This window comes from Hippocampus zosterae, chromosome 15 (assembly GCF_025434085.1).
Source record: "Hippocampus zosterae strain Florida chromosome 15, ASM2543408v3, whole genome shotgun sequence".
In the NCBI taxonomy this organism is placed as follows: Eukaryota; Metazoa; Chordata; class Actinopteri; order Syngnathiformes; family Syngnathidae; genus Hippocampus; species Hippocampus zosterae.
In genome coordinates, this window is record NC_067465.1 from 11,125,801 (window position 1) to 11,149,058 (window position 23,258).

At 43.7% G+C, this 23,258-nt stretch overlaps 3 protein-coding genes across 4 annotated transcripts in view; 1 reads left to right on the top strand and 2 right to left on the bottom strand.

Moving 5' to 3' along the window:
* LOC127616210 (KN motif and ankyrin repeat domain-containing protein 4-like) overlaps window positions 1-23,258 on the top strand; it is a 198,426-nt gene that overhangs the window by 21,494 nt on the left and 153,674 nt on the right. The gene's annotated exons all lie outside the window — the stretch shown is intronic.
* On the bottom strand, window positions 1,897-7,723 carry snorc (secondary ossification center associated regulator of chondrocyte maturation). Its single transcript, XM_052087705.1, has 4 exons — window positions 6,821-7,723; window positions 6,594-6,740; window positions 2,956-3,129; window positions 1,897-2,436 (listed from the first exon to the last, which is right to left on the bottom strand). The coding sequence occupies exons 2-4, from the start codon at window positions 6,658-6,660 to the stop codon at window positions 2,327-2,329; spliced, it is 351 nt and encodes a 116-aa protein (XP_051943665.1). The 5' UTR covers window positions 6,661-6,740; window positions 6,821-7,723; the 3' UTR covers window positions 1,897-2,326.
* gigyf2 (GRB10 interacting GYF protein 2) lies at window positions 8,064-23,106 on the bottom strand. 2 transcript variants are annotated; one of them, XM_052087664.1, is made up of 29 exons: window positions 23,017-23,106; window positions 21,571-21,622; window positions 21,250-21,409; window positions 20,029-20,124; window positions 19,398-19,506; window positions 19,014-19,119; window positions 18,822-18,862; window positions 18,711-18,743; window positions 18,530-18,631; window positions 18,171-18,376; window positions 17,934-18,081; window positions 17,299-17,553; window positions 17,054-17,214; window positions 14,836-14,992; window positions 14,582-14,748; window positions 13,905-13,999; window positions 12,852-12,980; window positions 12,639-12,769; window positions 12,455-12,555; window positions 12,031-12,171; window positions 11,773-11,931; window positions 10,854-11,135; window positions 10,372-10,494; window positions 9,977-10,267; window positions 9,641-9,840; window positions 9,216-9,367; window positions 8,926-9,122; window positions 8,552-8,702; window positions 8,064-8,470 (listed from the first exon to the last, which is right to left on the bottom strand). In XM_052087664.1, exons 2-29 carry the CDS (start codon window positions 21,606-21,608, stop codon window positions 8,403-8,405), a joined length of 3,999 nt encoding a protein of 1,332 aa, XP_051943624.1. In that variant the 5' UTR covers window positions 21,609-21,622; window positions 23,017-23,106; the 3' UTR covers window positions 8,064-8,402. The 2 variants fall into 2 exon arrangements, with proteins under 2 accessions (XP_051943624.1, XP_051943623.1); XM_052087663.1 differs by having other exon boundaries at window positions 9,977-10,270.

The window sequence follows — 23,258 nt, forward strand, 5'->3', positions numbered from 1 at the left end:
TTAAACATTCATAAAAACGAATTCGCATATACAGTGCCCTCCGTAATTATTGGCACCCCTGGTTGAGATGTGTTTTTTAGCTTCCAATTATTTTATTTTTTTTCTAAATAATATGGGACCTTAATGGAAAAAAAGAGAAAAATCCAACCTTCAATACAAGTGCATTTATTCAGTGGGGAAAAAATCCCACATAAAGAAATAATTATTTGACATCAAATCACCTGTTCCACAATTATTGGCACCCTTAACAATTCCCAGGAAATAAACATAATTGAAGCATTTCTGTCATTTCTACAGTAGTTTACAAAGTTTACCAGAGTATGTAGGAACATTTAATTAGTAATTCATCACTTCCTGTCTCCCTGGGGTATAAATATGACGTGACACCGAGGCCATTTCTCTTATCCACTCTTAAACATGGGAAAGACAAAGGAACACAGCATACAAGTGAGGCAGATGTGCGTCGACCTTCACAGGTCAGGCAGAGGCTACAAGAAGATTGCCACTCAACTGCAGCTGCCCATATCCACTGTGAGAGGAATAATTAAGAAGTTCAAAACAACTGGAACAGTGGTAAACAAGCCTGGACGAGGAGCCAAGTTTATTTTGCCACCACGCACAGTGAGGAGGATGGTAAGAGAAATCAAAAGATCTCCAAAGCTCACTGTTACAGAATTACAACAAATGGTAGCATCCTGGGGTCACAAAGTCTCCAAATCAACCATCAGGCGCTGTCTACACGCCAACAAGCTGTTTGGGAGGCATGCACGGAGAAAACCTTTCCTCACTCACAATCATAAACGCAAGCGTCTGGAGTTCGCCAAGCGGTATTGGGGCTTCAACTGGGACCGTGTGCTTTGGTCAGATGAGACCAAGATTGAGCTTTTTGGCAACAAACACTCTAAGTGGGTCTGGCGTACCACGAAAGATGCGCATGCTGAAAAGCACCTCATACCCACTGTGAAGTATGGGGGTGGGTCAGTGATGCTGTGGGGCTGTTTCGCTTCCAAAGGCCCTGGGAACCTTGTTAGGGTGCATGGCATCATGAATGCTTTGAAATACCAGGACATTTTAAATCAAAATCTGTTGCCCTCTGCCCGAAAGCTGAAGCTGGGTCGTCACTGGGTCTTTCAGCAAGACAATGACCCTAAACATATGGCCAAATCTACACAGAAATGGTTCACCAGACACAAAATCAAGCTCCTCCCATGGCCATCTCAGTCCCCTGACCTCAACCCCATTGAGAACCTGTGGGGTGAGCTGAAGAGGAGAGTACAGAGGAGAGGACCCAGGTCTCTGGATGATTTAGAGAGATTCTGCAAAGAGGAATGGCTGAAGATCCCTCTTTCTGTCTTTTCCCATCTTGTGAAACATTATAGGAGAAGATTAGGTGCTGTTTTGTTGGCAAAAGGGGGTTGTACAAAATATTAACACCAGGGGTGCTAATAATTGTGACACACATTATTTGATGTCAAATAATTATTTCTTTATGTGGGATTTTTTCCCCACTGAATAAATGCACTTGTATTGAAGGTTGGATTTTTCTCTTTTTTTCCATTAAGGTCCCATATTATTTAGAAAAAAAATAAAATAATTGGAAGCTAAAAAACACATCTCAACCAGGGGTGCCAATACTTATGGAGGGCACTGTACAGTTGCAAAAACAAGTACGCGAACCCCTTGGAAATACCTGAATTTCTGCATAAATTGGTCATAAAAAGTGTTCTGATCTTCATATTTTTATTTGCAACTGTAAAAACGCTTGATCAGAATGGATGAACTGATCAAATTTTTATTAGCTTGCCACAAACCGCAACACAGTATTCCCCCACACACTCTTAAGAGTAGAGTATTCCGATATATATCCAATATATATGAGTGTTACTTGTGTTCCAAGATTGGCAAGGCTTTTATTGTTTTTTTAAGGGTAATTTTAATTTCCACACCGGGATCGCCTTCTGCAAGTAGAAGTCATTTACTTGCTTGTTGTAATGGTAACAAAATGCATAGTCCAAGCAAATTTCTGCGAGGTTAGGAGACAGTTGTAAGTCAGGTGATCATTTTTTAAAATTTTGTTTAAATGTACCATATTTTGATGTCAGACATATTGAGACACATGGTAAATGTTTTAAATTGTGAAATTAAAATATGTATCCTGATGAAAATGATGTAAACTCAACATGCAAAATGAGCACAGAGTGGAGCAGAGCAGCTATGCTTGCTCCGTCTGGGGACCTGCCACAGCATCAATTAACACATATACAGAACAAGCAAAAATACACCACACACACGCACACGCGCACACACACACGCATACACACACATTCTAGGAGGCTGCGAATTTTCTGAGCATGATGACGATGAGAGCCAGAAGGACGGACGCTCCGAGGAAAACGGCGATGACGATGGCGGTGATGGCACCCGGTCCCAAGACACCTATAAACACGAGAAATGATGATGCCACTTGACCAAATCCAGACAACAGGTGATGCGTGAGGTTTGCAATGCGAGCCCACATTGACAGGGATTTCAGTAGACAGCAGAGCAGGTTGATGAAAACTGATAGTCATCTGCTTAATGATTATCCTGTGCTTAGATGAGTAGGGGCAAGGTTGCTGGAGTTAAAAACTAAAAACTATACTGACAAATCCAAAACTATTATGCACATTGTAAAATAAACCGATTGCTGTCACTTTGTTAGCATAAAAAGCAAGATTAAAGAGGATTTCACAAAATACGCCCAATTTCCTCGCCAAAAACTTCATGTAATTCCAGTTTTCATCTCTTCAAAGGTCGTGTTGAACAACAGTGAAGCTGTAACATGGCACTTTACCGAACATTTTTTTTTATGTTAAATGTTCGGTCACCAAAAAAATAACTGGACCCACAATTTTAGAACCTTTTACATCTGCACTTGGCTACACATCGAAAGGTGACAAAAGACACTTTTTTTACCTTCTTCCTCATCCACGGCGAGGCCTTGCGTGGCGTCCTCGTAGTCGAACGTGAAGGCCTGCTCGGTCATGTGATGAAGGAGTTCCTTGGTGGTGGCTCCGGTGGGGGCCACATCCACAGGGATCTCTCCGGACATGATGTCTTGGTTGTCTCTGGGTGAGTCGCTGACCGTCTCTGCAAAACAGAAAAAAACCCCGATTTGAACATGAGTTGTTATAGAATGTGATTTTCATTGGTATATTTGAGTGATCCATAAGGTCTCTTCTGTGTGCCCCCAACGGCTCCGGAGTGGCAGTATAAGGAAGCCTTTGTAGGGAGGCAACATTTTGTCCGTTTGAGCTTGAGGTGGCCTCCTGACATGTTGTTTTTTCCTTCCTTCGAGGTTCCAAAGAACCTCCCAGGATAGCAGAAAAGCTCCCTCATTCTGGGCGATTATCACAGAAGAGCAGACGAAGAGGTTCTTCAACATGAAAGCCATGAAAGTGATCACCCTTCAGGCTGAAACAACACCTCCATCTTCATTATGAACTACCCATACTGTGATTAAGATGCTCAGTAAGAATGAATCGTTCTGTTTGAAATGAACTTCATTTGCCATTTGTGGGGCAACAGGAGCTTGTTGGCACCGTCGCGCCACCTGCTTGATTTGGTGGTGGAACTGCCCAACTTGCCCCTCATGTAAAATGCCACTTTTTTCTTTTAGAACGCAGATGACCCATGGAAAATGTTCATATATACCGTGTATATCTACAGTCCTCAACTGGAAAAAAAACTTTTGTATACACACATACACAAGCCAATCCAGTCACACCAAAACACAAGCCGATCCATTCACGCGCACGTTGACGCAACACATACCAACAAAACCATCCAAATATGTTGACGCTGGGCCTTGTTCAACATTGACTCTGCGGGCCTGTGATGCTTCCACTGAACTCTTTGCTCTTGTTCCTTCTGTACTGTCATTTGATCCGTGCTGGGAAGTAACCCAAGCGCAAATACTTTGTTTCATGTATTTGAAGAGATTTTCAGGTACCTGTATTTCACCAGAGTTTTTGTTTTCCTGGCATTTTACTTTTACTCCTTACATGTGAGACCGTGTCTGTATATTACACCCATCGTCCAAAAATGCTTGTCACTATTGTCAGCGTGCTAGTTGTTAAAATGGGCGTTGAATTTGACTTGTGTTGAAATACAGAGTGTGTACTCTTACATCACAATTTAACAACCCGCTCGATGAAGGAAGCAGTAACATATTTTGGAACATATTTTCTACATTTTATGTGTTCTAGGGTATATTTACTGCATATTAGGAGATATTTATATTTATTTTCCAGACTGGAACTGGAATTTCAACAATGAGGTGTCTCTGATGCTGTGGAAGCTTTCAGCAGTAAGAGGAGACAACCAAACTGTCACCGAAAGCCTATGTGAATATCAGAACTTCATTTGGGGTTAACCAAAGGAATTTTAAATGCTGACTACAATTTAACATAGGTTTGATACGTGAGATTGGATAATTGAGAATGCGGCTCCACCCCTGTTCTAGGAGGGGGTGTATACTTTTGCAACCACATTATCTCAGTCAATTTTATTCTCCACCCCCCCCCCTTCAATTTTAACGGTTGAAAAAAAATAGTTGTGAAATGATTTATGTTGGTTCCACTTTATTTCACAAAAAACTGCAATCGAAGAGGGGTGTGTAGACTTTTTAGACCCACTCTAAAAAGAGAGCGTGAAGACGTCTGCAACTTCTGATGGTAATTCAGCAGAAATGAATGCCAAGCAGCGTCTTTTTAGTTTGGTGAGTATTTGTGTTGACCCAGAAGCTTCCTGTACCCGTAGCAGGACGGGAGGTTTTTGGAGGTGCAGGCCTCGGGCCAGAAGCGTCATCAATGAGGCGTTCAAGGCCCATGTACAAAAGGCGGCTTGTGCTTGCTGGGCCCGCGACCGGTAACAACCGGCCAGGCCTAAAGCAGACAGCGGCCAGATACTATTTGTTAAACAAACTTGTTGATGGAGCCATTTGCTAAAGGCTGGACAGGGTAACAAACAAGACTATGGACACTTCTTTCCATGAGTGTTCTCAAGGGCAGATGTTCAACACTGATTAAAAAAAAAACAAATCAATTAAGGTAGTAAAACCTAAAGCTGATTCAGTGGTGCCTTGCGATTTTGTAATACAATTTAATTTGATTTGTGAACACGTCCGAAACGGAAAACGATCATCTCTCAAATCCTCTTTCCCCATTGAAATTGATAGAAATGCAATTAATCTGATCCAGCCTCACTCTATATAATTTCACACTCTATATAATTTCATACTTAAAAACTTAACTTAATTCAATTGAAGCTATGGCTACCTTGGCCACCAGGGCTCATACAATACAGTCATACAAACAAAACTGAAGAAGAGTCACCACTACTCTGTGTTTCACTAAGCTGCAATGATGTTGGCCTTTTTTCTCTCCCACAGAGGATAAAGAATACATGCGCGTGAATATGATTGTATCATCGGTCTACAGGTGTTGGTCCACTGTTTGTGTTCAAATATATAGCATTGAGGAAAAATATGTTTAAAAATACATAAAATTGAATGTAAAGGTGTTCAAATTTGCAGCATTATGAGGTCGTATTTGTATAGATGTATGGAAATAACATTAGTTAACGAGAAAAATTACTGGGGGTGGGGTGGGTGTGGGGGATTCAACCCAAAACACCTTTACAGGTCAAGTTCCATTCAAGTGATAACAGTTTGCCATGTCTTACATCCGCTGAACTAGCGACGACGGAGTTCACACACCCAAGTTTCTCTCCTTTGACGCCCATAGAAGCCCATGATGCAGAGGGATTTCTTGCGGCAGGTGCAAAGATGACTTTGTTTGGCAAAAGTTCTTTCATTCTACACCGTGTCAGAAAGTAATCAGTCATAAACTCCCAACAGATTTATCAGGCGTTATTTCCACACCTTCGGGGACCTGGTAGCTCTCTATCTGTGATCGGCTCCGCTACCTCTATGTTGACGTTGCAGCCTTGTGGGGAAAATGGTGGCCATCCGCCAACCAAACACTATCGCATCCATCTCTGCGAGCCAGGGTTGAGCACTCATGTTGCAAAAGAACGTGTCTACATCTACCCTCTGACCTCAACCCTGCTCCCAACCTCTGTCACATCCTCAAGCAAAGATCTGGTCACTTGCAGTTCAAATCCAAACAGCGATTTCAGAAGGCTATTCTTAAATCCTAGCAAAGAAATTCAAGCAGAAGCTGTGCAAAAAGTTACAAATTCAATGGATGCAAGACTTGCCAAGCGGCTATTGCATAAGAGTTCAAAGTGGAACATGACTTATTAAGTGAGATGTTTTGAAAATGACGATATTCCGTTCTTGACAACGTGTAGAACGTCTTGAAGCATTGCTGGGCATCACAACTTGAAACAGCGCATTTGAACAATAACGGCATTTTTTTTTTAATTTTGGAATACTTTGATCACTTGGAAGGTTGTTTCAAAACATTCAAAATTATTCTCCAACAGTTGATGACATGAAAATTACGCCATTTGCACAGACTATAACAATCAGATCGAAATATCGTTTGCATAATCATTTATAACTGTGATGTGTGGTTTTTTTTTTTTACCTGAGCGCACGAAGACCACCAAGAGGCCCAGAAGGACCAGGACTCTGCAGGTGCTGCTACGGACCATGGCGACGACAAGTCCTCAACGTGCTGTGATTCGAAGAAGTGAAGTGCTGGAGAGGATCTGAGGAGCAAAGGTGCAGACCTCTGCAAGGTACGGGGTGAAAAAAAGAGCAATGTTTAGTGAGGGGTGCGGGAAGGCTGCAAGGGCGGGACTAGGTGCCTACCCGACTGTCAGGACAGTGCCGACTTTGTGAGTTCATCTCGGTAGCGCCCACCCACTCCAAGCTCCTCCGGCCACACAGGCGGGGTGCGAGGTAAACATGACGCCCTGGGCCTGCCTTGACTAGGTCACGTCACCGGCGCTTCCGATTGACGGCCATTTCGGCTTCTTTTTCTCTGACACTTGTGGAATATCTGACAAGTACTTTGGTCTGAGGAGAAAAAATATCATCCAACTGACATTTTTTTTTCCTTTTTGACTAGCCCATACTATGCCAAGAGTGGATGAGTCTGTTGCGGTAGAACCAAATCAAACACTCCAACCTCTTTCGAAAGGCTTACCAGCAGAGGCAGTTCCTGGCATGTGCGACATATGGAGCAGTGCAGGGTGGAATTACTGCCGTAAAATAGTATTTGCTGCATGAAATGGCTTTCTCTTAAGGCATGAATTCATAATTAGAGACACGTACATCTCAATATACAGTATAGAAAAGCTAATTTCTTTCAGTAGTTAATTTTTTTAAAGTGAAGATATAGTAAACACGAATACATCTCAGAAAAGCAATTGCTACCTAATTTATTCTATTATTAAAAAAAATCGATTCCAAATTGAATCAGAGAAGCAACTATGATTTTTTTTTGGGGGGGGGGGGGGTTGACAGTGTTTCTGAATCTGCCCTTTGTTTTCTTTCCTCCCACGTTCCAAAAACATGCATGGCAGGTTAATGGAAAACTCTAAATTATCCCGTGTGAGAGTGAACTTTAAGATTAGCGTTTCTTTGGCTTTTGTAAAATGACCAGGGTATGAATATACCAATGGATATTGATTGTACCTCATTTCAATTTTCAGGGTAAAATCAAGTAAAGAGTTGAAAAAAAAAAAGTTTTGCAACTCATACCAAAGACAACAAAAATAGAAGATAATGGGGAAAAAAAGGTTCATACAATGACAACATTAAGAGCATATCACATTTCACAACACAATATTAAAAAGTTCGACTCGAGCAAATCATCTTCCATAAATTATAAAACAGGTGCAAGTTGAAAGTTTATTAATTCTTTTTTTTTTTTAAACAGCCTAGTATTTTACAAGAAATAGATAACTACTTGCGACTTGGAGCATGTCCTTAAAACAGGACATAAAGTAGGCACCGATCCTTGGGCTCAACTTTGCCGTCTTAATCCGCCAACAACCATTGGTCGGGAGAGGGGACTGGAGGGGGCAAAAATAAGGGAAGATAGACAGAATTTGTTGGGGAGTGGGAAGGGGGGATTCAAATTCAATAAATAGAAGAATGGATATAAACTCTGTAACTTGAAAAAAAGCCAAATTGAAAAATAGCACTTCTGCCGACTGTGGCAAAAAGCATTGATTGTATTTCATAGTCCCATTTGATGGAAAAAGAACGCAGAGCCTCGGAGGGCATTTGGTCAGATTTTGGATGTTTTGGATTGCTATTGGCAGATAAGGTCTGACAATGAATGAAGGCCGTAAAAGAAAAAAAAGATGAAAAAGTATGGCAGCTGCGGTCGAGGGCGGGAAGGGGTTTGAGTCATTTCGTGGCCGTTTTGCTTGGCTGCGTTCCCTTAAAAATCCTCCACAGTCTCAATCTCCCCCATATTCAGTCTCTCGGACGATGCGTTAACAGAAAAACCTAAAAGCATAAAAAGTAAAACAAGAGCGTTCAGACAGTTCCCAGGTTGTGACGAGTTGCAATGAGATGATTGGCGCTCACCTAGAAGGCTTGGATCCGCACGGACCATCTTTTGCTTCTTTTTCTTCTTCCCTGAGGTGACCGTTTCAAAGCGCTGCTGCTGCTTCTGCTGACCACTTGTGTGGTTGGCCTGGTAGAGCGTTGATGATCCCGTCCCACCCCACACAGAATCCTTGACGGGAAGGAATATTACAACACATTTAGAGACTGCAGGTCTGAGTACCCAGTTCTGATTTGTTAACTGTCGATTTATTTCTATGTGCTTTTTAAGTGCTGTATATCTGGCATGGCTGCGTTATTATAGACTTCTAAAATTGACATAACAAAAACTAAAATCGAACGCCATTTTGGTTAATAAAATTGCTTTGAACCTTTTCAGGGAGAGCGGTTACTACCTGCTGCTGTTTCAGGGCTTGCGGATGGTTCTGCGGGGGCGACGCTTTTTGCTGATTAGCGTTCTGTTTGGCACGACGTTCCAGAAACTGCTTGGCAAAGTCTTTGGCCTCGGGAGTGTCCCCCAGGTAGGCCCTGACGTAGTCGTGCACTTCGTACGACGAGTCCACTTCTTTCAGGAACGATGCAAACGTAGGAACTGTGACAAAAGTGCGCATGTAGGAGAGCGGAAACATGAATTCAAATGGACGGTTCCGTCTCCGCGCCACCCATTTTTTGCGCAGCTATTTACCATCCAGATTGTTGGCGGTGTTGAGGCTGTGCAGAGTGTGCTCACACCACTGCATGAAACTGTCCTGCTGACTCTTGTTGACCCCTTGAAACAATTTGAGCAGCTTCTCTTCCTCCTCTGCCTTCTTGTTTGCTCGCCCACTCAAGGAATTACTGGACACACACAAAAATAAAAAACAATTAAAAATCAATTCGATTCAAATCGATTCAGGGTGTCCCCCGCCTACTGCGCGGAGACAGCTGGGATAGGCTCCAGCACCCCCCGCGACCCTAGTGAGGATCAAGCGGTTAGGAAGATGAATGAATGAATGAATAAAAGGTGATTTATGCAGGTGTATTTTTTTACCCCATATAAAAACCCTGGCCTTTGGGGAAACAAAGGGTGCGTAGACATTAAATATGAGTTTTGGCAGCTTCAGCTCTTACCCGAGATTGGCATTGCCCTTGTTTTTCTGCGCATTTCCTTTCCTGGTGGGCGTAGGCTGCTGGACGGCCTCCTTCACGGCTTCGTCCCAGAAGCCCATGTTGGAGTTGTGCGTGTCCCCCCAGATCCCGCTCGAGTCCGCCGCCCAATTTGAGCAGGGCGTGATGTTCACGGATCCCCAAACGGAGTTGCTCAGAGATGTCTGATGAGAACGACACATTCATTTGCTTGCTTCAAATCTCAATCTCTTCCACCAAGTAGGTTAAGACCCTCAACAAACAGCCGTTCACTCTTTCGTTTTACAAGCGGGGTGCTCTTGCATGATATGGGTTGCATACAGTTCTGTTGTGCGGTCGGGCCGGCTGGCTGAAGATGTGGTTCTGTTGCTGCTGCTGCTGTTGTTGCTGCTGCTGCTGTTGTTGTTGTTGCTGTTGCTGCTGCTGCGGCGGCTGCTGCTCCTTCCTCTGTTTCATCTGCTGCGCTTCTTCCCTCTGAATCTCCAGCAGGGACTTAGTAACAGGGGCCTGTTTGGCGGCGTGGCCCCACCCCGACAGCTTGGCCTGAGCCTGCTGCGCCTGCTGCAGCGCCTGCTGCTGCTGAAGCTTCAGGAGCTCCTGCTGCTGACGTTGCTGCTGCAAGTGGAAGGTGGGGGCGGGGGAAAATAATCATGTGAAAAATGATCTGAAGTGAAACAATACATAATAGGCGTTCTGGTGATCAGGATGGGTTTTACCTCTTCGAGTGCCTGTCTTTCCCGCTCCTCTTCCAGTTTCTGGATCTCAGCTAATGACAAGGTGTTTTGATTCTTGTTGCTCGTGTTGGCAGACTGATGACCCCACTTTGATGACAGCGGTAGCTACAAACAGGGAAGATTGTTGGTTGAACTTGACAAATATTTTTTTAAGGTTATAAGAAATTATATGAGGGGTGGGCAAAGTAGGACCCACTCCGTTCTTTAGTCTGGCCCACTGATCATTTATATTCTAAACAGTCCCGTATGATTGGCTCCATTTATGCCCCACACAAACATCACTGTGTTTGTCTGCTATGTGATATAATTAACAGAAATTGCTTATCCGGACACCCAATGATTTATAAAGGAAAATCTTGAAAATGATCCGCCCAATTTTTGTCATCCCACTGTATTTTTGTCTTACTACTTTGCATTCTGCACCCACAAAGCTTTGCGGTTACTGTCCAGCAAAACGACTTCACCTTCATTTGTGCAAGCTGCTGTTGCTGTTGCAGTCTCTTCAGAGCCTCCTGTTGCTGCTGCCTCTGTCTCTGCAGCTCCTGCTGTCGCTGCGCCTCCTGCTCCCTTCTCTTCTGCTCCTCTTGCTGTTGCTGAGCTAGGGCGGCCGCAGCCGCAGCTGCTGCAGCGGCTGCCGCCGCCTCTGCCGCCGCCACAGCGGCCGCCGCAGCTTCCTCCTCTGCTCGCTTCTCCTCCTCGCGCCTCCTTAATGCTTCCAGCTCCTCTTGTTTTCTGCGCTCCTCCTCCTGTATGAGTCAGACTTGTCAGGCGAGGGAAAAGGCCCGCTCGGTAAAAGTAAATAATAATGGTCTGCTTCCAGCCAGGCTACACACCGAGCAATATGGCTGATACAAATAAATTGCATGTGGTGGCAACACAAAATAGGGGGGCAATAAAAAAAAACGGTGACGCCTAGCGTATTTTACGCGAAACAATTTGAAGCGCAACATACACGTCTCGTGAAATATTCTCGTGTTGAATTTGAGGATGAAACTGAAATGCACTCATCTTTGCAGGTGAATTTAATTTGATCAGCCATTTTTAATTTCCTTTTGTTTTTTTTTGCAGAACTCTAACAAAGAGCTGAACAGTGTAAAACAGCAGCTTGAACCACGACCATTTTCAAGGACTGCCACCTCAAGCAAGACATACTGTTGATCAATCGCGGAGCGTCGCCTCGGTCTCATGTAACAGAATGCCGATGGGGATTATTGAAATACCAATTCGAATTGAAGCAGGAAGTGTATTGGTCCAATCTTGGATGGGTCGCCTCTTGTGAATTTTGTCTTTTTGTTCCTTGTGAGGGAGCAGCATGTTGTGCAAGCTCTGAGGAGTCGGACATGTGCATTCCAAAGCTTTGACAAGGCGAGTGGCTGGCTGTACCTGTTTGCGAAGGAACTCCTCCCTTTTCTTCCTTTCCTCTTCCTCTCTTCTCCTCTCCTCAAGCCTTCGCAGGGCTTCCTCTTGTGCCAGTCTCTCCTCCTCCTCCTTTTGTCTCCGGTGTGCCTCCTCCTGTTCTCGCTGCCGCCTCAGCGCTTCCTCCTACAGATGTGGACACCGTTGATACGCTTATCAACACCTCGGTCAAATGTTTTGCAGGCAATTTGATTAAAAAAAAAAAAAAAAGCTAAATTACTCAACCTGTTTTTGTCTCGCTAACTCCTCCTCCTCGAGGCGCTTGCGCTCCTCCTCTTGACGAGCCCGCAGCGCCTCTTCCAGACGCTTCCTCTCTTCTTCTTCCCTTTTGACTCTCATTTCAGCTTCACGCCTGTCCAGTTCCAACTGAAGGATAAGGTGAGAGGAGAACAAATAAGCCTCATATATTATGCATTTTGTTCAAATTAAATCATGTGTAAGTTATTTATTTTAAGGACATTGTTATGAGTTCAAAATGATAATACACCTATTTTGGCATCATCATTTATGGTAAATCTGATGGGTTTGTCTTCGGAAATGTTTAATCACATGCACGTTTTTGTTTTCACAATTGGTGGTAAGGCTCGGCCTGCGTCCCGCAGTAGTGGATTACTGTAGTCTCAATTTCTTCAGTGGGAATACAAATTACCTTTGCAGCCTTTGACTTTTCTAACTGCTGCATCTGCTCAATGGTTGGCGCCTTTGCCATGGACTCTATGGGCAAGTCCCACACACTGCTGCCATCCCATGCTGTTGAGGGAAAAAAAATCAGGTGTGACACCCGCTAGTATTTCTTTTATTTATTTTTTTACACTTCAGTGAAGTTGACTCACTGCTTGACGTAGCTGGCGGGAGGTTTGGTGTGCAAGGAACCTGAGAAGACGGCTTCTGCATTTCCCATACAGAACCAGAGTCGGGGACAGATAGGGAACGCGTCACGGGAGGTAGAGGGCTCTCAGATGTTCTGCAAAATGAGGGCAAAACACATTGTTACGATAGGTGAAAATAAGTGCTCTGCGAGTGAATATGTTGAAGTGGTTTCGGACCTTATCTTGAGAGCCTGGTATTGCTGTTGAAGCAGGTTGAGCTGCTGTTGGTGTTGCTGCTGCTGTTGAAGAGGCGCTGAGCTCAGCACTGCAGCCTTCTGCTGAGCCAGGGCCTGAGCATACTGCTGCCTAAAAGGCAACAACAAAGACATTTCACCCTTTAATACAAAGAACTAGGGGCCAGGGGGTGTTTAATGGTAGTGACGGTGTGGTACCTAGTTCTGTTCACGCCCTACTCCTGTAGAGGTCGAGCTGAGAGGCACATACTAAATGTCTCCATTTGGATTATATTGGCTCAAAAATAGCAGTTTCACATTAAATTAGCATTTTGCGCTTCACCAAAAAATATTGAAGAGCAAATGTGGAGAATCAACGCAGATAAACTATCACCTCCAATTTAAATGCCGTCGCCATTGATAAACATAAATGGATAAAATAAATAAAATAAATTGGAGCAGCTGCTTGCTAGTGCGATGTGCTTTACGTGATCTGATTTGTAGACTAATTGTAATTACTATGGGTGATTACCGTATATTCACGACCAAAAGGCGTACTTAAGTCTTACACTTCTCCAAAATGGACAGGGTACTTTTTATGAAACGGCACCATCTATTCACAGTTGCCACTCTTCCGGCCTCACTTGACTTCAAGTATCGACTGTTCTCTCAACCAATCCCCACATTCCTACATATCCGCTTGGGCTATGTCAAGTGATGAAGGACAAGCCTACTTCGCATTTTGAAATGCTACAAAAAGATCACCTACAAACACATCCAGCCCAACCACATCACCAACATGGACGAGATGGCGGTAACTCATGTTTGGCTCCAACTGCCTTTTAAAAGTGTCCATCGGGTGCTAGTGTACATACATGCTTGTGTATGTTTTACCAATACCAACTGCGTCCAATAACACAGTGTGTTGACGTCTTGTGTATGTGTTAAATACATGAATGGTAACTGAGATTACACCTTTTATTATAGTGCGCCGTATGAATATGGTAGTCGACTAGCCAAACAATCGGTACTGCAGTTACTTACAAATGGACCTTACCTTAAGAGGTACTGATATTGAAGTTGCTGTAACTGGTAAAGGTTGAGCGCAGTGAGCTCCTGTTGTCTCTTCAACCTTTCTTGATCGGCGTCGCCCTGCATCAGTATTATAGGTCAGATACACATGGTTGTTAATAATCTAGCAAGATAGGTGAAAAGGAGATCTAGATGTGTACCACCAGGGTGAAGAATAACATTCATGGAGCAATGAAAAGACCTTTTGTGCATTATGTGCTCGAAACTACCATTGCAATGTGTATTTTTTTGGAAATTCAATAAAAATCTACCAACTGGAAAGCAGATTTGGACAAAGTGCCCCAAAAATCAAAGAGGATGGGAAAAAAAACAAAATGCGCGTCATGCCACAGATGCGGCGCACAGAGGAACCATTGTGAAATTTGTGAAATCTGTTAAGACGATCTGAAATCTGTTAAGACGATCGACATCAGTCTGAATATATTGTTGGAATTTTGGCTAAATGTTTTGTTTTTCAGCATGATGCCTATTCTCATTCAGTACCAGCCAATTCTAGACCAAGTCTGAAAAGACGTTTAAAAATGTCTTTGGGAGTGAATGAGTTAATATTGTTCGGTTAGCTCATGTCATTGTTCAATAATTCAGATTTTAAATCAACCTGCAGTGCTGTGTTTAAAACAGCGCCCATAAGTGACCACAGACCTGTAGAGGTGGAGGCGCTGGGCCCGGCGTGAACGGGACTCTCCCCCAAATCTTCATCATCTCCCCCAAGGCCTGAAAGATGTCATCGCAGCCTCTTTTAACCAGGAGAGACATGGTGAAGTAACCTGCCTGGAACCATTCCGCCATCTCCTGGTTGCTGAATGGTCCTGGAGACAAAAATGAAAGATAATGTTCAAAGTGGCCTCACTGAAATTCCCGAACATTGTTCTTGTGACTTGCTGCATCCGCCTTACCCTGTATCTCCCCTTGAGGGTCTTTGTAAAACCACTTGAGTGCAGCCTTGTGGGTGAGTGGCAGACCTGCAGGTTTGGGCTTTTCAGAGGTTTTCGTTGCAAGTCTGTCATCATCCACCACACCATCTTGGAGGTAAGCCACCATCTTCTCTGCCTCCTGGTGACAGATTGGTGAACAAAGCCAATGGAGTGGTACAATTTAGAGTATATCAATATCTTTGCAGTGAAGCATCTTTTTGGATAAGGATGTTCTAGAAAAGTGAATGTTACGTTACCATCTGCATTATTAGAGCAACACAGCAAACCCAATTACACACAAATAAAACTAAATATACAAACAATAAAGAGTTATGGTTATATGGTATGGCATCAAATTGTTTCTTGCGTGTGATGTCCTCACTCATTTGCAACGGAAGAGGAATTGAATCAGTGAAAATCTTTTTCCCCCCGATTTCTGGTCATTCACCAAAAACAGTTGAATTTGATCAAAGTGAATATCTGGGAACTTACTACGTTACAAATATAGTGGGTCCTTGGTTTATAACAGTCAGAACATGTTGAGATTATGAATGGTGCAGGAATGAATGCTCAGTTACTCTTGTACTTACTGTTTGTCATCTGATTGTGATAGAGGTTTGGCAGTAGAAGTGTTTTTCATATAAATAATTACTTTTACTACTGCATTATTCTAGTAACAGACCACCACAGACAGGGCTTTGCAGCTTATTACGTACCAATTCAGGTTATCATATTTTCACGACCATATGGCGCATGGTAAAATGTATGCCAACTTAAAAATAAATAGAAACGTAGCATGGATCCATGCTAGCGTATCGTTTTAAAAGGCATGGGAGCAAAACTGAGTTTGGTGGTACTTCAAGTATTTAACGATGTACTCACATTATTTTTGCATCAATCCTCATCCACAAATCCAACAAAGTCCTCATCATCTGTATCTGAAATGAATAGATGGGCGAGTTCTCCAACGAACACGCCAGGTTTCCTTTAGTCATTGTAAGAGTAGGTCTTGTTGCTGTGCGGCTCCTCAGAAATGATGCTGGCTTTTTCAAAAGCTCGAGCTAACTTGCACGCATAAACGTTACTCCAAGCATCCACAATCCATTCACAAATTGTGGCGTAACTCGCTCGGTGTTGCCTTCCAGTCTTTGCATAGCTGCGTTAGCCTTCTGTCATCCATCGCTCCCACGCCGCTCGCATTTTCACTTGAAACACTTTGTTTACACCCGCGTCCAGCGGTTGGAGTTCCTTCGTCATGCCTGCTGAAATCATGGCAAGCTCCAAGATCATTTTATGCAGGTTTTTTCACGGCGGCTGTGAGATTGGCAAGCATCGGGGTCACAAATCAGCAGGGATGGTAAGGCGTGGGAAAAAACATCCGGTCTTCACATAACCCTCAGTCAGCCATTCCCTCATTTTCTCATCAATCCAGTCTTTTTGATTTGCCTTAACCAACACTTCAGCTGGAAACTTTTCTTTTGGCAGTGTTTTTCTCTTAAAAATCATGATAGGTGGCAGTTTCTGTCCATTACTATGGCAACCAACAAAAAAGTAAAAGCTGTCTTCTCGTGCCCCATCGTGCGTATCGCTGGATGTGTTGTCAGCAATCTTTTTACAGCAGTAGGAGCGGAAGGTGGCCAGCTTGTCTTTTTAGTCTTGGCGAAGCTTGCTCTGCTGCTTCCTCTACTTGCGTACCAAGGATTCTTTTATCTTAAATTCTCTTGAGGCTGCTCGACTGCCGTTTTCTTCCGCATAACTGATTGCTTGAGGTTTGAACTGTGCTTTGTTGGTGTCTCTTCATAGGTTCCATATTCCGGGGTCCGACGTTGTTTTTCCCAATGCATGTACCGGCATTATATCCACCTACCAGTGGGCGTGGCCTATAGCATCCTCCTTCACGCCCGCCATTCCCCTTTAATGTCCTCATGCCGTCCCCAGTTAAGTCTGTCTTTGCTCTACATAAACAGCATATCTGCATGATATCAGTTAGTCGAGCGGAGCGCTCATCGAAGTCACACAGGAACATTCACAGATTTTGGAACTCTGCGCATAGATTTGGTGCGCCGCATTATTAGGGCGCCCTGTCCATTTTGGAGATCATTTAAGACTTTAAGTGCGCCCTATAGTCGTGAAAATACGGTACATCGCAGCCATAGGGACAGAACTCGGTCTAGAACCAAGGACCTCCAGCGCAAGTTACCTGCTCAAAGTGCTTCAACCCCTCATCTTCATCTGTGTCATGTGACATGGGGGTGGGCCTCGATATTGGTGCTAACACACTTGATGAAAAAGGAAGATGGTTGTTCATGGCCACAAGAACCTCCATGGGCTTCTGCATGGTGGATGACTGTGTGCGAACTTCTGTGAGGAATAGACAAATACCATGGGGTACTTTCAGTATTCTCTTTTCAATTCTTTACAGTCCATCCGAAGAAGAAAAGTCACCTGGGAGGGTGGTGGAAATATGGGTCATGGGTATTGACATGCTGTTTGACAATGGGACGTGCAGGGGAACTTGGCAGGGCTCTGGCAGTCGCTCCAGGGGAGGTTGTCTTTCGGCTGGCCTTTCGGATTCTTCCGTTCTGTTGGGATGGCTTGGCGACACAGACTTGGGAGTCGCCTGGTCCTCTGGGATTGGCGGAACGGCGGGTGAGTGGACAGATGGCGCCTTCTCTAACACTCTGCTCACTCCTGTGAATACTAAAACAGAAGAGCGGGGGGGGGGGGGCATTCCGTAAAGAGGAGTGTAACAGCACTTTTTCTTGTTGTGGTCCATAGTGTTGCAATTGATCACAAACAAAAAGACGGTCTCTCTCATGGTGCGCTGGGCACAGTAATGGGCTTCTACGTAGCTCTTTCTCTTGCTTGGTTGATTAAGTGGGCCATTAGCTTTTTGTCTGTGAGTTTCACTCAAAAGTTTTCACTTTCCATTTGCCTATGCCCATTTAACTCAAGTTCTTGGAAGCAGTTACCAGTAAAAATGCCGGTTAGCTGCTGCTTAGAATAATTCAGCTGGAGATCCTGCATGAGGATTCCATTTCTAGTGACAATGACACTGCTTGAATTTGAAAGGGTCCAACCTTTCCGGTCAGAATCTTGCTTAGCCTCTGTTTCTGTTTCTTTGGTCTCCTTGGGTTGGCTGTCTTCCTCCTCTAGGAATTCCTCACACTCTTCCAAAGGTTTAAAATCCAACTCTGCCTCCTCCAGGATGGGCTCTTTGGAGGCTTTCTGCAAAGACAGCAGAAGTCTCCGTGGTAAACTTTTGCAAAGATATTATATTTAGAAATATCTGCTGATCTTGACAGATCTTTGCTTGCCTTGAGTGAGAGAAAGGCCCCTGACGAGTCAAAGGTGCCCGCCTCCTCCTCTGCGTCCTCCAGACACCACTCCGGCAGAGCGTCCCTGTCGTCGTCCAGGCTCCCACTGCCTGAACGCGTCCTCCTGTAGCCGCGTTCGTCTTCTCGCGAGTCAAACGGGACGCGGCGCCGCTGCTCTGGATGCCACACTGCACTCCGAGGCCCATCTAGTTGGGAAGGGAAATTTCAAAGCTACTGTGAGATTCGAAGTTGAGGCCACAAAATTGAAGGTTAACACCCTGCAAAAGTTGATCATGGGGTCAAAAAGTACTGCTGTATGTCAGCAAGCACCAGCCCCCCTCCCCAGTCGTCATCCTCACCATTCTGATCGTCACGAGAGGTACGCCAATTCTCACTCTCTGAGCGTGTGAAATCGTGTTTCCTCGACACGCCCGTCCCAGCATCATCGTAGTTGTTTCGAACTGGAAACGAATTAGTCAAGATAGTTAGAAGTGAGGTAAGTTGGTTTTCATTTGACATGGTGTGACTGCACAAACTTACCATGATTCATCTGGAAATGTCCTGGGGCAGCATCTACATGGGAATAAAGAAAAGCAAAATAAGCGAGTGTTTGCCAACATCGATGAATGAATGACTTATTTCTCCATTCACCTGGGTCTTTCCGCCCTGGCTTTTCAAACCTTCTATCACCCCTGTTGGAAAAACAACGACAGTTAATCAGAATGTGCTTGATATCTCACCAAGATGAGAAAATTATTAAACAGTGCATTCAACTTTCCTAATTTTGCATGACTGTCTTTAGGCTGTGTCCAGACATGAAAGCACAAATCAATGTATCAGTACCTTTCCTCCCAGCTCTGGGAGCGATGCATCTCCCTGCCCCCACGGCCAAAACCTTCCACATCATCAAAACTTCTTTGGTAAAACCCTCCGTCTCCCCTTCCACGGCCTGAAAACAACAATAAACTCAAGATTAATTCAAAAGTCACCACATTACAAATGAAATGAATATTTCTATGATAGAGGCACATCAATGCAATATGAGCGAAAACAACAGAGCACGAATAGAACACCACTTGTCTTGAGACGGGCCTTAATTCAACGCCATCTCAGCAATTCGCAGTTGTTATAGCTTTTCTTAAAAGACGCAGACGCAACTTTTAAAGTCCTGTATAAATCAACTCCATTGCCGCCATTAAATTAGAAAGGAAATTAAGAAGTGCTTACCTCTACCCCTTGAGGTACTTCGGCCTCGAGGCGTCCCCACTACCGGACCGCCTCCTCGCCCTGTCAGCCGCAGTACAGTTGCACTGTTTACAGACATGGAGAAATTTCTCTGCAAACACCAACAAAAGAGGTCAAAACAATTGTCAAAGATATTTTTCATACAACTTGTATAGCATTGCTGTCTTGAACTCTTTTTTTTTAATTCTGGAAGAATTAAAAAAAGAAATGGTTTTACAGTAATGCAGTTCCTAAATACACACACAGATACAAATGGCCATGACGAAATATTCACTGTTGGTTTCATGTTTTAAGGTTTGTAATTGACTTATAAGTCAATGCCAGAACAAATGAAATAGTGGCTATCTTTGACAGCCATGTATTAGAAGAAAAACCTCTCAGCTTGTAACGAAACAAAGACTCTTTGAATTGTTGGGTCAGCAACACAGTTTTAACAGCAACAATATTTGCTTATGTAACATGTTACAGAAAAAATGGAAATGGTTTGAGATGCAAAATGGCACATCACCACCGAATGAATTTTAAGCATCAGGATGAGATTGAGTGAATTCAATTTTTTTTTTGGGGGGGGGGGGGCGGACAGACAGACATATTAAAGGATAGGCAGTTCTACCTGTTCTTCCTCCGTAAAAGAAACTAGTGCCAGAGGCAGCAAAGGCTCCTCTTGCAAAATGGGCAGGAACTCCTTATCATGCAAATCTATTGGGATCTAGCAGAAGATAACACGCAGGTCAACATAAAACACTTGAGGTACCAACTGTCACTGCCACAATATCTCGGTTCATTGTTCACATCAGAGAGAGTTGATGCCTGCGTCTACTGTTGTGTGGCCTGTTTGTATGCATTGCTGCTCGGGTGTGTGTTCAAGGAGCAGTTCTTTCAAGCTTAATTAGCGTAACATCAAGTCAAGTACAACTTTATTGTCAACATCTATGCTGACATCCATTTGGCATTACATTTATTTTTTTCAGAGCTTTTACTGTTTGAACATTTTGGTGTTCAATATACAACATATGATAGGCTTGTCACACTTTTTATGTCGGTTTGAAAGCAAACTTGAAATGGAGTGACCAACAGCTTGAAGCAATCACACTTTGATCTTAATTGGAGAAGTGGAAGCAAGCGAATTCCTTAGAGTGAGGGCCGCACTTTTTCAGTTGCTGCCCCAAAATTGTGGAATGAGCTGCCCAATCCAACTTTGACAGGCTCCTTTGACAGGCCAACCCACTTCCTGTTTTTTAATGTTTTAAATGTAATATGTTTTTTTTTAAATGTCAATTTTAATGAATTTTATTGCCAGCAGATCACATAGTATAAAACATCAACAATAATACAATCTCAACAAGTATTCCAGATGAGGTCGGATGTTATTTTATGTTAAATGTTCAGTGAGTCGCTTTGTTACAGCTGCAGCTATGTGAAAGCAATATATAAATAAAGATGTGTTATTGTATTGTACGTTTTATTCTATAATGTGTTCTGCTATGGTTGAAGTTGGTGTTTAAACTATTTTTTTTTAAATCGCGCTTATATCCCCAAGTACCCTTTGTCCATTCACATGTCTTGTTCCTTGCTGTTTATCCCCTCCTATAAGTTAAGTGTTAAGCGCAGTGTAAATAAAGTTGGATTGTTTTTTTAAACAAATTTTGAGTGTGTTTTAAAACATTTAAATGTGTTGAAACCCTGTGGGAGAGGTAAAACTATTGGGAAACAAAAATCACGGTCTCTCAATATTACACATTTTCACTTATTTTGGGTGGGCCTGGATTTCATCTGATATATGGGGGCTCACTGTATTTAAAATGTGCTATCGGCTGAAGAATGTCATGTTTACCTTGTTGTCTTTTACATAAAGTGCTAACATTTCTTCTCTTCCGTAACGGTAGTCTGCAAGCTTGTACTTTGGCAATGCAGGCGAGAGAGGTGGCGAGGCAACAGCATTGCTGTTGCTTCCTCCGCCTGCGCCACTTCCACCTCCAGACAGGGCACGGAGCCTGCACAGAGCCAGAAGGTTAGTAAATGACTGAATGAAAAGATGGAGCTGGCAAGTCTTAACATGTCGGGAGAGGATGCAGTAGTGGGGGGTGGCTCACCACTGAAAACTATTTTCACAACAAACGAATCCCCCATTATGATCCTAAATGTACTACTTTACCATTCTGGTCCAAAATTAAGTGTCTGTGTCTCCGCCATTTCTTCTTGAAGGTCTAAAATGTAAAAAGAGAATTAATTCAATTAATCAAGTGCATACTATGTCACCGTTTATGAAATTTTCGTGCTTTGTTGTCAATAACAGGCCGTTGTGTTCCACTCAACAAAACTTTGTTTCATTTTGAAAAAGATTTTGTCAGCTGATAAGTGTTAACATGTCCCAGCTCCCCCCATGACAGAGTCCACCCAACAAGTTTGATTTAAATGTGCTAAAGCTATTTTAGCTCTTGGGCTTGTTGGTGACTATATCAGACACCTGAAATTGACAAGGGAAATAGTCTTCACTTCGAGTACAAGGCGGAATGTGAAAACGTGATGCAAGACAAGCTATCAAGTATTTTTTTTTCGTCCCCTCAAGTTGCCACACTGAAGGTATGCAAATTGGGCCACAAATGGTAAAGGGGGGCAACAGTCGACTCCCAGTCCCACTCACCATATGGGAAGCCAGGATAAGCCACGTGTAAATTGCTACTTAACGTAGTAAGTCCGATAGAAAGGTGACATGTATTGTAGATAAGACGAAATGGGCAAGGCGACGACAGTTTGGGGGGATTTATGTGGACACGCCCGCTGTCCAGTCATGGTCGAATAAATTTAAGGAAACGCTACGCTACACCATGAATGGCCGCCCAATAACAGCAAAGCTGCTCTGAACATAAAATCCTCCCAGTGACACGTTTGTGAAACTACCAGGCTCCACACTGGTAACTTTGTCCCACCAAGTCATAAATAAAAGCCACTCGGTGCACGGGTTATGGTTCGGAAGGTGACGCTGACATTACTTCACGAATGGCTCATTTAAAATCGTCACGTTAGCAACATTTACACGCGACGGTCTGTCAATATAGTTCGTTCCCGTGAGCAACAATGCTTAGGAAGGCCTTACAAAAGTAGCCCTGTTGTGTCTTGCGGTATTTCGATGACGGTGCGAGAAGCTATATGTTTTTGGCAGACACTTTGATGCCACACTACAGCTAACTCTTGCGTTAGCCGCCATGCTAAGAAAACGCTAACTGCAGTTGACCAAGTGCACACAGCGTTAAATCACAGCTGAGGAGATTCGAGCAGCCGCGGTGATAAACACACACGTAACCACACGCTCATCCACCTCGATATGTTGTCATATACCGATGATATCAACAATAACAATCGCGATATTGCCACCGTGGCACAAGTTAATCCTCGAAAAACCCAGGCACTTGTGGCTAGCATGCTAACAGGTTAGCTCACGAGTTTTTTTGGACAGAGGCCTCTCGGAGTAAACACGGAGGAGGCTTCGTTAACAGTCCCCCCAAAAAGCAGCCCGGCTCGGCTTGGTGTTGGCTTTACGACGTGGGACTTTACTTCCAGCAATCTCGTGCTGGTATGGCGTCTATTTTGGCTGTCTTACCTCTGCTTGATGTGACAGCGCAAGGTTTTGAATTCGAGTTGAGTGTGTAAGCTCTCTCTCTCTCTCTCTCTCTCTCTCTCTCTCTCTCGCCCCCTCCCCTCTGCGTTATTCTAAATTCCACTAGAGTTCTAGGCACAACACGCCTGGCTGTTATATGATTGGGTGCTGCATCAATGTAGGACACGCCTTATTCGCTGCACAGACGAAATATGACCCGTGCAAATATGTAGGGCGTGTTCTAC